Source organism: Halictus rubicundus, chromosome 2 (genome assembly GCF_050948215.1).
Source record: "Halictus rubicundus isolate RS-2024b chromosome 2, iyHalRubi1_principal, whole genome shotgun sequence".
In the NCBI taxonomy this organism is placed as follows: Eukaryota; Metazoa; Arthropoda; class Insecta; order Hymenoptera; family Halictidae; genus Halictus; species Halictus rubicundus.
The window spans coordinates 25,698,439-25,715,540 of NC_135150.1; the positions used below are offsets into that span (position 1 = coordinate 25,698,439).

Below are 17,102 nucleotides of genomic sequence, written 5' to 3' on the forward strand. Positions count from 1 at the left end.
GTACAATGTTTCCGCGTTTGTTAACCATTAAGTTTGTTAATATTTTTGGTGTCATTGCATAGCGATGAAAGGGAAGCAGGAACTGCTTCTAGCGATGTCAACGAAAGCGCGACAGCCTTTAAGGTGAAAGAAAGACAATCAGTCTCGATCATATTTTTGTGAATCCCATAAATCATTCCTGCTGTAAGACAATCGCCGCAGCCGCTTACGTTAAACGTTCCGTTTGAATCTTCGGAAGTGTAGGATAACGGTGGATACAAACGCGAAGTAATCATGGTATTTACAGTCAGTTTACCCTCTTTATCGTAAAATGTGTCATTTCCCAAAGCTTTGCGAACGACCTGCAACAAACGAAATTACACGTTAATCAAAGTATAATTAGATTCTAACAGTTAAAGATACGTATCCAGGTGCACAAAGTTTCTTGCGTTTAATGATTTACCAATACTCCTTGAGATCCCAATGTACTTATAACTACTGGAACAAATTCAGCTACACGCTCCGCAATTGCTTTTATTTCTTCTAAATCTATATTCGACTTGTCTTCAGGCACTGGTATACCAAAATATTTTGCAATTTCTTTTAACTCATTCCTGTTCGGTGATATGAAATGAAGAACATTCTGCCACTGTGTTTCCGCTTCAAATATTTTTGTTGCTTTCTTCACGTCCGTAGGCTCGTACCAAACTGAAAAAATTATTTCATATATTTCCAAGTACATACAGTATTACGTAACATTATTGTATTGCAATGTATATATATATAGAATAAAATATATTATTGTTTCTGTTCGAAGTTTGCAATGTATAAAATATTTCAAATAAACCGCTAAAACAATAGGCACTGAGCGCTGGGAAAGCGATCAAAGATTCTCATGAGGCCGACCCTCTATTAACACTCTGCTTCATGGAGAAGATGTATAGGATATTATTGTGTGTGTACATTACACATTTCTGCCTAACCACACGCTGCAGCAGTCAAAAATAAAAATTGTTGCTCTAGTAAATCTGTTAATAAACAAACAACAAAGTAATAGGCGTATAGTAATAGGCAAATAATGGGCAAAACTCGAAATGGAAAGGCTGCTGCAATATGCACGGCAGTAGCATTTGTTTTAGTAGTGATTTCATTTACCACACCCAATTGGCTCGAAACAGACGGAAAATTGGAAAATCCGAAGTTTATTAAAATCGGTAATTTGATTTTCAACCTTTTCGTTACCGCAAGGTGGCTGTACATTTGGTTTATGATGTTGATCGATTGTCAATTGTTTAGATCGCAGAAACAAATTTTGAATAGAATTATCTACATACATTTCATTGTTAGATCATAATCTATTATTTTCTTTCATAGGTTTATGGCAGGTATGTTTCCAAGGATTCGAACATCCACATCATTTGTACGATACGAAATTTTATGGCTGTTGGTGGGTGTTTGAGGAAGAATACTACATAATTCATGATATTCTTCTGCCACCCTTTTTTGTCGCAACACAGTTCTTCTTCACATTGTGTCTAACCTTGCTATTAATAGGAAGTTTTCTAACGACATTGTACGCATGTTGTTCACGACAGCATGACAAATACCAGTTACTATTGTGGACAACCGGTGGGAATTTATTGTTAGGTGGAATATGTGGTATCATAGCTGTTATTATATTTGGTGCTCGAGGAGATGGCAGAGATTGGATGCCCAACTGGGAGCATAACGAGATCGGTTGGTCTTACGCGTTAGCTGTGATTGGCAGTTTTCTTTTGGTTCTTGCTGGTGTTCTTTTCTTGATCGAAGGACGTAGACATAAGAAGAAGCAAGAGAGAATATTGAACGACGAACGTAAGACGCATACAACCATCTAATTGCAGCCTCGACGAAATAAAAACACGAATCTCTCCTAAATTATTGAAAGCAATTAGTTCGAGCACACAGTTTACGTAGAACCGTTTCTAGTAAGCTCAGTGCACATTTTTTTTTAAAGACTATTATATATTTTTACATTTATACTCATTACTTTGATAAGTATTATTTCGACTGCATGCAAACGCCCATCTTAACTTATGAATGCAGTCATAGTATTAATATTAGAGCAGCCTAAAGTCAAGAATGATATTTTGTATACCCTTGTAACGTTTAACACAAGTAAATTGTGCATTTATTACTTGTTTTTGTAGAACAATTAACGCTACGAATCCGTCCATAGAAATAAGGAATCTTATGGAAAGAGACTAAGAGTCTGTAAATAGTAATAATATTAAACTTATAATTGAAACCATAACATGGTCTAAATCCAAATAAATATTGTATATTTGTTGTAATCTTTTATACAAAAAAAGTGTATGGAAAGTTGAAGCAATAAAATAATTTGTTTTAAATTTTCTATTTCATCATTCTTTTCGAATCGCATAATATGTTGTTTGTAATTAAGAAACCAATAACATTTCTGGGGAAGAATAATTAAGTTGCAAAGGGTAGAACACGGCCAAGCTGTGACCCATTTTACTATCGGGGGAGAAATAATTCAAAGTGAGTTACGACTAAGATTGCGTGCACGAAGATCGACGTCAGGTGTAAGTCGTTGACCCAGTTTAGCTCCTATTTTAATCAGCGACTTCTACAATTTCGTACACTATGTCGTTCGCACCTGGAAAGCATTTCTTTTACACCTATCGACAGTTATCAACGCCGCTGTCGTAAAATATTAGGCTCGAGTGTAATTTACATAACCCCATGGTTATATGCGTGTGTATTATTTTACAAATATGTATATGTACCATGAACTATTTCACAACACGCGAATCTATTGTTTCAGGGACATTCTTCTCATCTTAATTACTATTGTTCGAATGTACAGAATTTTTATGTTAATGTACGATTATTTCGAATAAACATATGTGCATATATAAATACATATATATAGTATGTAGGCACATAAGTGCAGTAGATTTGTGCTACTTTACTTGGCCAAACTGAATTTCACGATGTCTTTTCCGATTCAAATGAATAAGATAAACATTTATTTAAAGTTTCTTAAAAAAAAATTGAGGAGTAACAATTTTCACGTGAATCCCGAAAAAAAATTTGCTTCGATATACGATAATTTTTTTTTAATACTTCGTCAAAAAAAAGAGAAACTGCAAAGAGTGTAGATAAATAAATATACCGTTGAACAGATGAAATAGAAAACGCGAGGAGAAAACTCTGAGAGTAAGTCATGGTTCCGTCTTCTGTCATTGTAGTTTTTATTTCTTTAATGACATGCAGGAAGTCGAAGCGTCACTTATGAACTAATTGTAAGTAAGTCATGTGAATTGCATCTGAATGAATCACGAGCAGAACGACAGTAAAAGTGACGCGCATTCTAAGAAACTTGACTAAAGATCTAAGGATGGATGTGTAGGTCGAGTAACGAATTACCCAGACTTTTCTTCTGGACTTTGATTCTTTTTCATTGAACATTTTTGTTTGCAATCTTGTTAGATTTTGATACTGGCTAGCAGAACATTGAAAATGATTTAGAGTTTAGGTGAAACGTCGATGATGTAATCTATCATCCTTGCAATGAGAATTTACGTGGATATTCTCATTATACATAGGACGTGGGACAGCATTCCCATTTTGGATAGGTGTTTCGCGCGTTACAAATGAATCGAATTTTTCAAATTTCAAATTCGAAAAAAGAAACAGTAGGTATTATACAGGGTGTCCCACATAAATGGGAACACCTAAATATCTTTCGTATTTACAGTCCTATCAGAAAACTTCAGAGGACGAAGTGACACTATTGCAGGGGGGCAATATAATGGTGAAGAAAAAATTGTTTATGTCGTGTTTTTTAATGAAATTTCAAGCTCACCGATGTTTTTTTTAATGGAATAGTATATTTTTTTTACGATAGCATGATAGACAATAAAAAACTGAATTTATTGGATACCACCTTTTTGTCCTTGAAATGACCTTGAATAATCGTGTTGAAGCGGATGAAATGTGGAAGTTTAAAACTTACTTGTTTCAGCAAATATTGCGCGTTGTTTACGTCGGGTTGACCTTTACATATCATAATAAATGTTCGAAATAGTTTTCATAGTAAACAGCGTATGTTTATGTTAGAGTATGTATCATTGAGATCGTTAATGTTATACTGTACAGGAACGAATCGATTAGGTTTTCACTTATGGCGAAAGCCACCAATCTTTGAGGCAAGCAGTACGTTTGTATCGTGAAAAATTTGTGAATCGTATTTGTCCTTCGTTACACGCATTTTCCGTCGTGGTAAAACAATTGAAAAATACCGGTAGTGTAAGTTCTAAAAATCGTAATAAACAAAGAATTGTAACTCACGAAGAAAATAGAATTAATATCCTAGCTGCAGTATCTAATGATCCACATGTAAGTTTGCGACAACTCGAACAAGAGTCCGGTATTAGCAGAAGTAGTATTTCACGAATACTGCAAATAGAAAAGTATGATAAACCCACAACGCCAGAGGGGATGCGGCAAAGGATTACTGCAGCATGTGCTTCAATTACGTTGCAGGAAATGGACAATGCCTACAGATCATTTATTAAAAGATTGCAACATTGCATAAATGAGGATGGTCAACATTTCGAACATTTATTATGATATGTAAAGGTCAACCCGACGCAAACAACGCGCAAACTTTGTTGAAACACGTAAGTTTTAAACTTCCACATTTCATCCGCTTCAACACGATTATTCTTGCTCAAGGTCATTTCAAGGTCAAAAGGTGGTATCCACTAAATTCAGCTTTTTATTGTCTATCATGCTATCGCAAAAAAATATACTATTCCATTTAAAAAAACATCGGTGATCTTGAAATTTCATTAAAAAACACGACATAAAAAATTTTTTTCTTCACCATTAAAATGGCCCCCTGCAATAGTGTCACTTTGTCCTCTGACGTTTTCTGATAGGACTGTAAATACGAAAGATATTTAGGTGTTCCCATTTATGTGGGACACCCTGTACATACCATTCTTTTTACTACATTAAATAATTAATTCATTGTACATACACACAGTATTTTTTAATATCTATTCTTTATATGAAAGAACAAAGGAGGAAAACTATTTAGAGCGTAATTAAAATCGAATTGTTTTTTGAAAATAATATTCTCTACGAGAGATTGAGAACCGTTTGTTGGTAGTTACCAGTAGTTACATACATACTGGATGCATACGGGTACTACTCTGGTACATAGTTTGTGCTCGTGGGATACTCACGGTTTTACAAGGTTAGGTTAGATGCTATGCTACACGGCCAGCACACAACATAACGTGTTTGGGTGTGGTTAATACCGTGGGATCTCTACGGGATCGTTAGATTCGAAGCGTCCGTTTGTCGTACGCTCTATTCTGCGTCGTGATCTCCATCGTTCGCTGAACGATTCTTCACGATGAAGAAGAGAAGCTTGTCCGGCAATATAGGAGTCGGTGTTTATACCGTTGCTTTCGTCTGCGTTTGCGTCGCATTCGGCACACCAGCATGGTTAGTGAGTGATCATCGAATCACTGGCGCGAAACTCGACAAATTGGGTCTTTGGACCCATTGTTTTCGGTCCCTGCCGAATCCTCAGGAAATGGATGCGCCCAGACGTTTCTTCGTCGGTTGCAGATGGGTCTACGATCCATTCACCGCAGGATACTCTGACATTCGTGGTTTTCTGCTACCTCGTAAGTTTCTTTTCTATCTTTATCTTGTAGTTCGATTGTGAATTCTATGTATTTTGTAATTTTTAATTGCTTTCATTACAGCATTTATGATAGCAACACAGTTTTTCTTTACTGTGTGTTTCCAGCTGAGTTTGATATCGTTGGTGTTGATATTGTTGTTCACTTTATGCTGCGATCCTGAGCAAAAAAGATACATACAACTTATTTTCACCATCGGATGCTTATTGCTGGTTGGCGGTATAAGCGGTGGACTGGCAGTGATTATATTTGCCTGCCTTGGAAATACAGAAGGTTGGATGCCTGGACAGGCTAACAATTTCTTTGGCTGGTCCTTTGTAATAGCAGCTGTGGGTAGCATACTGACTATAATAGCAGGTGTACTTTTTCTTGTCGAGGCGACCGTACAACGTAAAAAGAGGGAGTACTTGAAAGAATCTCAAACGAGATTCGAGCTCGAGTCTCGTACATGAGCAGGGAATTTTTCTGGTAAAAGACTCGCACGACACTTTAGTACCAAAATATTGTAATATTATTCCGTCCATACTAGCATGTTTTCAATAGTACGTAGAACTATACAATAGATGTTAAGGTAGAATTGCTGCTACTTTCAGTACAAAGTATATGATATGACGCAAGATTTGTATTTTTGTACGATGTTTTATACATGCAGGATATGTAGAAGTGTTGCATTTTCTACAGAGGGGTATTCTCACTTTGTTACTGTTTTCTTTCTTTTTTTTGTTGTTGTGCATTAACATTTCTGGCAGTTAATAGTACAGTGAAGAAAAAGAAGAGTAATACTTTTCTTTGTACAGAAAATGCTTGACATGGAGGAGAATAATCTCGTACGTAATCGATAAACGGTATTCTGTTTTTCTCTTATTTTTTTATACATAGCATAGATTGTTGAATTCTGAACTATTTTATAGCGCGAACGTTCACTGCCATTGGTGAATTTATATATAATAAATTTGCTAAGACATCCGTCCTTAGGTAGGTACAGAATTATTATAATGTTGTTCTATGTAATTCAAATGGAGCATATAACTTTTTGTATCATATTTTTACTTCAATAAAGACGTAATTAAATGTACAAAGAAATTTGTTGTTTTTTATATTACATTGTCCTCGATTTTTGGCCAATTTGAACAGAAACAATTTCATAGCTCCCGGATTATGCTTGTCAGATGAAAACCTACAGGCTACAGGCAGTCGCTTTATCGACCTCCATTAATTTTTTTGGTTGGCAACAGTGCAATGGCAAGAGGTGTGGCAGTGTGGTCAGGTCGAACTTAGTTCTCCCGTAAGTTTATAAACAAAGAGTTTGTTAACTCTGGTCAGTTCCGAATTGTTCTACCAACAAACTCGAATAATCGACAATGTCTGTCGATAAACAAGAATATCACCGCGCGTCAAGTAAGCAGCATTGAGTCGTTCATTTTTAATAGCCGTTTTGTTTAAAAGGAAGCATCCTTAACCTCAACTAACTGTTGCGTATGTTATTTTAGACGCGGTAGTATTTGGTGGACTGGTCACGTATATCGCTGGTCTATTATTGGTAATGGCATTTACAAGGTAATCGTCTTTTCGAAATGGAAATCATTTATGTATCGAATTGCTTGTCCAATCGTTATAAATACTTAACCGAATTGCTTTCAGTCCCTACTGGATCGAATCGTATCGAGAAACGTTCAGCAGTTTCAAGCACATGGGATTATGGGAATATTGCTTCAAAGAATTCCGATATCCGTACTATCAATTCGACAAACAGTTTGACGGATGCCACCACATTTTCTCGGAGGAATATTATGTAATCCGAGAGTGGCTACTGCCAGTGTGGCTTTTGGTAGTGCAAACATTTGTCACCGTTGCCCTTTTACTTTCGTTCTCTGCGCAAGTTATGATCGCGTTAATATTAGTGCGTTGGCCATTGAAGTTCGTATTGAATAACGAATGGGTGCTCTCCGCATCTGCTTTTTTGTGCTGCGCGGGTGCAGGTAAATATCCCACTTTCGACTAAACTTCATGTTTAGCGCATTATGATTATAATTGTTTGGCACGAGACTTATGTTGACAACCTCGAATGTTTCAGGTACTCTACTGTTTCTGGCGGTGTCGATATTCGGTGGACAATGCTGGCGCAGGGACTGGTTAATGTACCCGAATTTTAATCATTTGTCCTGGTCGTACGCGTTAGCCGTCGTCTCTTTTATGTTTCATTGGTTGGCCGCGTTTTTCTTGTACCTGGACGCCAAAGCCGGTCAGAGTATGCGCAGACAATCTCGCAATTTGGTGATGCAGATGCAACCTAATACACAGTCGCATCAAGGGTTGCATAGAGGTGGATACATATAATCGAATCTCCGAATCGTAGAGCCCATAAAGTATACACGTATACGAGTTTTGCACAACTCGAGCGAACCACAATACCAGATCTGCTTTCAGAATTCAGAGCTTTTACACGATATTAGCGTACCAATCGATTACGCGGGTGTATTTTACTATTTAACTCCGTCCATTTTTTAAGAGATTTATGTAGCTAGAGTAAGGAAACCGTTTATACATACTTATATATATTATAGTTTTGTACATTCAATTAGAATGAAAAAGTGTTTAGCGCAACATTGTTATAGAGACGAATGAATTTCGAAAAAAATCTGTGCGTTCACCGTTGCGAGGTATCTCTGTTATCTGTTAACCGTTCTGCAGCGTATAGTTCTTCAACATTTGCGAGTTTGTTAACATATCAAGACCGTCGGATATCGTATTGTCTCTGCCGTGTATTTAGAAGATACTGTCAACGAGAGACGAGAATAACATTCGTACAAACAAAACTAAGAAGAATTCTTATCACTGACCTGGAATTTTCGAGTCCGTGGCTAGATCCAGAATGTATTTGAGAGTGTTCAGCGGTAGATTACCATCGAGAACGATGAAGCTGGCGTTCTCCACGTGCGCACGATGTTTCTTCACTACGTCGGGACCGATGCTGGCGAAGATGTCCATTTCACCGATTCCGAAATGGCACTCGCCTTTGCAGTCGATTATCACGGTACATCTTGAATTAGAAAATTGAAGAAATGTATGTGTCGGCAAAAGAGAGCGTTCGTGGCAAAGATAGGGGGTGCATCTGGTTCGTTCGGAGTACGGAAAAAGTATTGCTAACGAAAATCGGTGACAAATGGTCTCGAGCGGTTGTCCGCGAGGTCAACGGTTATCCCGCGTCGCTCGGTAGCCAATAGCCAATAGCCATTAACGTCAACGATGGGTTTTTACTGTCCCTGGGCTCACCACCGCGGAAGAGTCCTTTCTCTTGAACCTCGAGCCGTAAATGAACCTTGAATCCCCAGAGCACCCCGACTGCCTCTTTTAATCTCTAATGGTTTATTCGTGGATCTCCGCGGGTTTTTTTCGAGAGCTGCGGACATAACTCGTGCCTTTGCGAATCATTCGTTTCTGCGGTAACCGTTGGGTCCTAGATACGGGATCCTAACGACGTCTATATAAATAGGGTAAGATAGATGAAATCCTGAAATCCTTATCCTATTGGTATTCTAATCTTGTCGAAAGAATTCGAAATGAGCTACCTAAGGTTGGCGTATGATCGCAGGTAAATCGTTAAACCGTAAACCGCCAACGAAGGTTTGTTGCCGGGAGATCTACACATACCTAGCCGTGGTCATGTTCGACAACTGTTCGACGGTCCAGCCCCCATCTCCGAGACTTTTAATTATAGCTTCGCCAGGCTGGTCGTTGCCAACGACGGATATTAACCGCGTGGCGTTCAGACCAAGGTTGATCAAGGCGTTGGCGATATTTCGTCCGACCCCGCCGCAACATTCTCGGCTTCTACCGGCATGCGTTCTACCGTCGTCCTGAAAGAATACGTCGATTATTGATCGGGGATATGGAAAAGATGCGCCACTCCAATCACGCGCGACCAACACTGTCGTTTTTCCGATCGATGCGTTCGCCCGAAACGGTAAGCGATTTTCGATTGATTGATAGTTCGCGTTTCAACGTCTGGCTCGCGGTGAGAGGACTTTTTAAATTTGCGCGCGCCACACGGAAACGGCTAGTTATTTTTAAGATAATAATCGATCAGACTTCTCTGCCTCTCCGTCCCCACCCCTTCTCCATCCCTTTCCATGGTCTATTCTCTTTTCTTTTTTCCACATCAATGCTGCAGTTACAGCGTTACCGGTTATTTCCGGTTGTATAACCCGCCGTCCAACTTGAACCCTAAGGTTTTCGATTATTTTCGACCGTGGATAGGAATTATAAAATCGTCGTGGTCGTGGTTCGTTCTCCGTTACGTATATATCTGTAACACGTGCCGCCTCGAGGACATCACGTTCGAAGGATTAATTTCCCACCCCAGGCAACCCCCGTTTCAACCGACCGCCCCTCCCGTTGTTCAACGCCGAGAATAAATACACGGGGAAAGCGTGAATTTTTCAAGCAGTCCAACGGGCAACGATTCAATTATCAGAGAAACATTTCCCCCGAAGCTACTCGCAGAGTCATTCAGCAAAAGCCTGCCATTCGGTTGGAGGCGGCGGGGAGAGGAGAGCAACCCCTTTATCGCGCAAACTCCCTTTCTTCCCCCGTGTTTCTTGCTTTTTCATTTCCCTCGTCCGCACCGCTCCCGCTCCCTTCAACCAATTCCGTGTCATTTTTCTTCCTCGAATCGCTCTTCCTCTTCGTCCTCGTCGTTACTCCCCTCGCCCACGACGATACTCTCCCCGCCCTGCAACCCCTCGTTCGTCCTACTCCGAGTTTCTCGACGATTTTAAACGTACTTTCATTTTTCCTCCCACGATCTTATCTTCGTGAAACGATCCCCGCCGAGTCTCGTGACTTCTCCTAAAGGTAACATTCACCCCCTCTCGGCTCTCTCGGATCTTCGTTCTTGTCTTGTCTCGAATGAGCTTTCTCGCCCGTTCTACCCCGTCACGTACAACTTTCTCTTTCCGCATGTGCGTTTCCGTTTCTCGAAGTGTCGTCGTTTCAACGATTCCTTCTTGCTCCTCGATGGTCTCTTTCTCTCCTTCCTTTTCTTCTTCCTTTCTCGCTTCTCCAACCCGGACTCTGTTCCTACCATCCTCGAGCCTCTAAACCGACTGCGCCGTCTCTCTTTCTCTCTCTCTCTCTCAGTTCTAAGCGACAGATCTCCCTCTCTCTTCCATCCCGATCCAACAACGAGCTTCCCTAAGGGTCCATTCATACTTGCCGGGGCCGGATGGTTTCACGCACGGACTATAGGTCCGTGTTGCCGATAATCTGTGGCAGATCGGATGCCTTCGTTCCGGCCATTGGACTGTTCCCACCGGCCGCCGTTGAGCTCGACTCCGCCAAAAGCGGCTGATCATTACCAGATGGCCTTAACGAGACCGCGTTGACAGTTCCCTGCTGTGCGTGGCACAAAAGAAAAAAAAAAAAAGGTTTCTCGGGGCTCTCTACAGCTCCTCAGGTAAACTATCTGTAAGTAAACTGTTCGGGAGTTAGGCAGCGAACCCCCGCTGTGTGCGGGTCTTAGCTTTCGTTGCGAGCATCTCGAGCGCCTCTCAAGTTGCCTTGCTGGGGGTCCGGTGCGCATAGGCTCGTGCAAACCTGAACATTTCGACGAACATTGCGCCGAAATGCAGAATCGCGCCGTTCGGCTCGCCGAAACGACTGTCGATTTTGCGTTTCGTTCGCTGTTCGGCGCAAAGTTCGTCGAAATGTTCAGGTCTGTAGACGCCCCGGGGAAAAAAAAAAAACAAATTGCCGCCCCTTTTTAAGCACTAAGCACCGCGCTGAACAAAATGACCTTTTTTCTTTTTTTTTCAGCAAAATTGTCTGGCAAGGGTAGTCCGAAATGTTCTATTGATCGAATATTTAACACATCAATATTTTTCTCACACTTACAGCCAAAGCCAAAATGGCGCCCTTAAATTTTGGCGCCCCGGGTTGTCCCCCCCCCCTAGAGCGGGCCCTGTGTACGAGCCTCATGGATTAGAAAAACGTGGCAGTATCCATACTAAACGTTCGCCGCCGGCAAGTATGAATAGACCCTAATAATTCGCCCCGTCCATCCTCCCGGCCAGCTTGCCCCCGCTCTGGCGACGCTTCCTGGCTTCGTTTCCTCTTTCGATCCCTCTGTCGAGGTTTCTCCTTTCCCCTTTCTCCGTACGCTCTCAGACTTCCCGAGTTATTTCCTCCCTCCCTCCCCGCACGGTGAGTCTCTTTCGCGCGCGCGAACCACCCCGGAAAGCCTCCCCTTGGCTGGTTCGCGGCGTTCATCCCCTCCAGTCGCGATCTCCTCACGGTTAGAGTTCGTTCTCTCTCGGATAGAGTCTTCCACCCTCTGCGCTCTGACCACCCAGTCGAAACCATCTCTCTCTCTCTCCCTCTCTCTCTCTGGCATTCTCTTCGTGCCTGGTTCCTCCGTAGCGGCGCGGCGCGCTGGAGCCCGGTGGTCGCGCTGTCTGTCGCCGACAGAGTGTGCAAGCGCGCGACTCAGTCCGGTTGCCTACCTCGGGCGCTGTTGACAGCCAGGTCTCGCTTCTGACAGCGTGAGCGCGCGCGCGCGCGTCCCACGCCAACCCTTTCTTTTTTCCCGATGCCAGAGCTGCGTTACCGTGTTCTCGACGGAGTGGTAGGCGCGAGAGAGCGCATCCTCCGCGGGCCAGTCGGCTAGTCGGGTAGTCGGGTAGTCGGGGGTAGACGGGTAGTTGGGTAGCGCGCGTAACCGGCCGCCGAGTATCGCGAATCGGCTGCTGGATTCTTCGGTAGCGGACCGACGAATCAGTCGAATCGCATCGAACCTCTCCGGTCGGCATCCCGGTTGCAATAGTGAACGTGCGGTGTTGTTTGTTCGCTATGCGATACGGGTGTCGTCGCGACGACACCACCAAGTCGAAGCCGAAGCCGGAGCCGAGGAGCAGCCAAGGCAGTTTCTTCACCGCGGACGCGATCATGACGAACGAGCGTCGAACGACGAATCGAGCGACGAGATCATGCTGGTGAACGAGCCTGCCGCGAGAACCCGTGGCAAACGGCGAAGAAAACAACAGAGCTGGCATGAACGGCCAGGAGAGGACAGTCCTTCCGACGACGCTCGCGGCAATGGTCATAGAAGCGACCCAACCGACCACCGTTAAGATCGCGCGACCCTGCCTGTCCTCTCGTTCGAGATTATTTCAGAGTACGGACTATTAGTTGCGCTGGTTCCCGCTCGAGATTGTACCTTGTGCTGTACGCGACGATGTGCGTGCCCGATTGACGGTGTACCGAGACCTCGAGAGAGCCCGCGTCGCCGCCTGAAAGGTCAGTACGACGAGCCGCCGACGTCCTCGACATCCCCAACGCGACATCCCGTCGATATCTCGTCGACGTCGACGTCGCGTCGTCGGATTCCATGGGATGGCCGAGTGTGTCACGTGCGCGTCCGCCAACCGTTGACAACGCTAACGAAATATTTTTCTTGTATCTGGAAGCAGGTTGGGGGTGGAGGGAGAGGGGTTGTTTTCTCGCTAAGGGGATAGTTTTCGTCGGTTTCCTCGTCATCGTTCGTTTCAACTCAGCTGGAGAGGCCTTCTTCGTGGTCTCCGGTGTCGGTTCGGTTAGGTTCCGGGGATACCAGATTTCCCTCGGCGTTCGATCGTTCTTACGACGTCGAGAACATGAGAACGAGTGACGCGGCTACGGGCCCGATCGCGTCCGACCAGGCTCTCCCAACGAATATCGGCTAGAGGTCGATGACGAACTCGATGTCGATGTCGAAGTCGATGTCGATGTCGACGTCGACGAGGCGAGGCGGGGCCGTGACAGTGCTAGCAAGACGGCGAAATAAATCCACGGGATGAGAAACGAGGCCGAAGGAAAGCGACAATAAATTCGTTCGGGAAGGTCGGGAGGAGGATTGCATAACGTCCACCCCTCCCGCCGCCCTGCGCCACCCTTCCACCCACTCGTTTTCTCTCTCTCTCTCTCTTTGTTCGTTCGTCTGTCGTTTCCCCTCCGTCAGCCAGTACCCCTCGAAACGGTAACAAACATTCGCGCCGATAGCTAATTAAATGCGACCGAGGCGCGCCGTGCGCTGCATTTCATTTTTCCGGGAACGCTAGGAGGGAAAAACAACGGTTCCCCGTTACGATTTTTGCGCGAGCGAACTCCAACGTAATTTCCACTTAGAACCCGGTCGATTTTCCGAGGGCGACCTCGCGATTCGCTTCGGTTTTCGTCTTCGCCGTCGCTTTTTCACTCGGGTTCGTCGGGAAATTCAAAATCTGCGCGATTAAGTTAACCCTTTGCACTCTGAATTGTATTTCAATTTCGTTACCAGCAGCTCCCGACGATCTATTTGTTTGGACATGAAATAATGTCGAGTGGAACTCGACAATGGAGCTCCTCAGACAAAAACTAATGTCGAGGCACACTTGACGTAGGAGTGCAAAGGGTTAATACGACACGCGGTGCGTCTCGCGTTGGTTTCCCATGTTCACGAAATGTCCCAGTGTGTCCGATCGTTGCACGCACTTTGGACTAACAATAAGTCGAGTCTCCTATCAAACGCGTCGAGTCGTTTCTTCGCGAAACTTTGATAAACATGAATGAATCGGGTGCGTTTCGACGACAAAGATCTTCCGCCTCGCGGTGCATGGTCGATGCGACGATCAATTCGAAAAACGCGAAACGAAGTGGAGTTATTAGATGCGCCACTGTTGTCTGTTGTCTTCTAGATTTTCGGTAAATATCGCTGCTTCCACGGTTTTCGATTGTCTTAACATTAGAATTACCGTACAATAAATGCGACTGACGTATATCGTTTTGTAACAGTGACAAGACTTTGCCTATTCAGACTTTTATCGTAATACACATACGATAAAAGTACCATACCACTTTTATCGTAATATGTGCTTGAATGAAGAGGTTCATTAAAAAATTTCCGATGAGAACATTTTTACAGTTTCAGTGATTGTGAAAGAAAAAGTTAGGAACCAGTCATTTCGACTGGTCCGGTAGTCCTAGTGTTAACCCCTTGCACTCGAAGCCATTTTAATTCCAAAACGAAACATTTCTTTCCACCTAGAATATTTCCTTTCTATATATATACATATTTTGTGTTATACATACGAAAATAGTGCAATTTACTTGTACAATACTGAAGCGTTCGGTAATTCATTGAACACAAACAAATGTAAAAATGTAAAAGATATTTTGGATAACGACACAGCAATTTTTAGTGGCGCCTTGCAGTCGCGGTTCGAGTGCTAAGGGTTAAATATAGGATCTCCGCTTTGTCAACGATGATTATCTTTCAAACATTTCTATACATTTGACGACATTGGTTTTCGGCCGAAACGCAAACATTCGTTCGCAAACAGTCTGGGAACAGCTTGGAAACAGTCGTCTTGAAGGAATTTTGCATGCATCCTGTCGCGGTTCCGCAACCTTTCCGCGTCTCTCTTTCCTCGTCTCCGTGGTTGTTTTCGTCTTTCCCGGTCTGCACTCGTCTCGCGTTACCGGAGGTATTTAATTAGAAGAGACCGCGACCTATTCTCCCTATTCTCTCCGCGAAAGCATCCGCGAAGGTATTCGCGGTGTCGTTTAATTCACCGGACAAGGTCAACCTCCTTTGTCGCCGGTGCCGTTCTTTTTTCCCAGAAAAACCAGAAAAGGAAAAACGAACCTGGAGAATCGATCTCTTTCGGTCTTTTCCATCGGCATTGCGCGAATCGAACGAACCCGCGAGTTAAAGTGCAACCGGAAAAATTCGTGATCGATCAACGATCAGACATCGTGAAAGCCCGTAACGATAACGATTAGTTCGCGAGAGTCTTTTGTCGCTGATTACACTCGGTCCGAGTCCGCAGGGTCTGGGTTAAGTAAACGGGTCTGTTCCGTAGTTGTTCCATTCCTGTCCGGGGTCGTACCAACAAGGTTCCCCCCATCGAGTAACAAACTAACTCTGTTAGGGTCGAGGGAAGCTCGACAACCCCTCCCAAGCCCCGCGTCGCGCGTCGCGCCGCATCGTCCGATCACTATCTCGATCGATCTCTCGGCGTCGAGGTCTTCCTCCACGAGGACATTCGCAGATATTCGAATCGTTTCGCGATCGACAACGCTGTGAAAACCTTGGGCACACTTCGATCTTCTCGAAGGTGCTTCTTTTTCGTACGCTCGTATGCGTCATACGTTTTTCACACGCGTACGTCTTTTTCCTGATCGTTAACACGGGAACTAGTGTTCCTGATTTCTCAACGTTTTTCATTTCTCCAGAAATGAGAAAGAAGTATTTCTCGAGAATTTTTAATGAAATAAAAAAATATTGGGAAACTTTTGCCAAACTTTTATAAAGTGGAACATTACGCTTTTGTTTTGAAATGACTTCTTAAGAAGCATAATATGCGTCTAATGTAGAATCAGACAATCTACTTCTTTTTCTTTTGTAACAAAATCTGTAGCCGTAGAAATATTTCTTTGATTTTGTGTGGACGTTGGCTTTATCGTATACAGACATTCAAAAGTTGCTGAAGATTGGGTGTCTTTTTGTCAGTGGACTCAGAAATTTGGAACTCCTTTGTTGGAGTCCGGAATTTATTTTCTTCTGCCGCTAAACTCGTGACACTAAATTCTTGAAGGCTGTCTGCAATTTCTAACTGTTTTTCCAGTGATAGTTCCTCATTCTGAGAATCTGAAAGTTTTTCACTATTTTTATAAGAATCATTGTCATATTTTCCAAAAAGTCTGTTTAGAATTTGTTTTGCCATTTTATACATATCTGCCTTGGATGTTAAATCAAAAAATGTATCTTCTGAATCTTTTTGCAGAGATTCTGGATTATGCAGATATTTCATGAGGCATACAACAATCTTGTCTCTTCTTTTAGATACTTCTTCTTTAATAACAACAAGAAACTCATTACTCGATTCAGTATTCAGTTTTTCTAAAGTTTTAAATAAGAATTCAAGAGAATTTAAGAATTTATATGTTATAAAATAAATGAGATTCGTTAGAATTTTCCTAGATTTAAATTTCTCGAGAAATACTGGAATTTATCGAGAAATGAGAAATAATCAATTATACAATTTCACAAGAAATTCTCGAGAAGGAACACTAACTAGAACTACCGAGCCCTAAACGTGACTTAGACTTATCCCTTTATGATAACAGCAAGATTGAATTTGCTCAGGTTTGATTTTTATGGTAACATGTACTCCAAAGAAGAGATATATTAAAACATTTCTCGTGAAAACGTTTTCATAGTTTCACTAATCGTGAAAGAAAAAATCATCCACCAGTCATTTTGACTGGTTCGGTAGTTCTAGTGTTAATCTCGCATGTCATTATTAGATTGCAGATTTTATGCATTTACGACAAAAACGAGTAGCTGTAACAGTAACAAAATTAGAAGAATTTAAATATACT

At 42.6% G+C, this 17,102-nt stretch overlaps 4 protein-coding genes and 1 long non-coding RNA gene across 6 annotated transcripts in view; 4 read left to right on the forward strand and 1 right to left on the reverse strand.

Moving 5' to 3' along the window:
• Positions 1 to 19: 19 nt before the first annotated feature.
• Positions 20 to 17,102, reverse strand: part of LOC143365797 (uncharacterized) — a 91,126-nt gene continuing 74,043 nt past the window's right edge. For both annotated transcript variants that reach the window (XM_076806330.1, XM_076806329.1), the window contains exons 7-10: positions 9,357 to 9,562; positions 8,546 to 8,745; positions 443 to 687; positions 20 to 341 (exon numbers count right to left, since the gene is read on the reverse strand). In XM_076806330.1, the coding sequence (XP_076662445.1) occupies positions 21 to 341; positions 443 to 687; positions 8,546 to 8,745; positions 9,357 to 9,562 (972 nt within the window). In that variant the 3' untranslated portion in view covers position 20. The remainder of the gene's footprint in view (positions 342 to 442; positions 688 to 8,545; positions 8,746 to 9,356; positions 9,563 to 17,102) is intronic.
• On the forward strand, positions 608 to 3,925 carry LOC143365876 (uncharacterized). The gene is made up of 2 exons (XR_013084610.1): positions 608 to 731; positions 3,696 to 3,925. It is a non-coding gene; the product is annotated as an uncharacterized LOC143365876 (long non-coding RNA).
• On the forward strand, positions 890 to 2,378 carry Kune (claudin). The gene is made up of 2 exons (XM_076806422.1): positions 890 to 1,193; positions 1,354 to 2,378. Exons 1-2 carry the CDS (start codon positions 1,058 to 1,060, stop codon positions 1,854 to 1,856), a joined length of 639 nt encoding a protein of 212 aa, XP_076662537.1. The 5' UTR covers positions 890 to 1,057; the 3' UTR covers positions 1,857 to 2,378.
• On the forward strand, positions 5,197 to 6,785 carry Sinu (claudin family member sinuous). The gene is made up of 2 exons (XM_076806419.1): positions 5,197 to 5,687; positions 5,769 to 6,785. The coding sequence occupies exons 1-2, from the start codon at positions 5,411 to 5,413 to the stop codon at positions 6,155 to 6,157; spliced, it is 666 nt and encodes a 221-aa protein (XP_076662534.1). The 5' UTR covers positions 5,197 to 5,410; the 3' UTR covers positions 6,158 to 6,785.
• Positions 6,933 to 8,520, forward strand: Pck (Claudin superfamily protein pickel). The gene is made up of 4 exons (XM_076806415.1): positions 6,933 to 7,103; positions 7,196 to 7,262; positions 7,347 to 7,684; positions 7,780 to 8,520. Exons 1-4 carry the CDS (start codon positions 7,067 to 7,069, stop codon positions 8,040 to 8,042), a joined length of 705 nt encoding a protein of 234 aa, XP_076662530.1. The 5' UTR covers positions 6,933 to 7,066; the 3' UTR covers positions 8,043 to 8,520.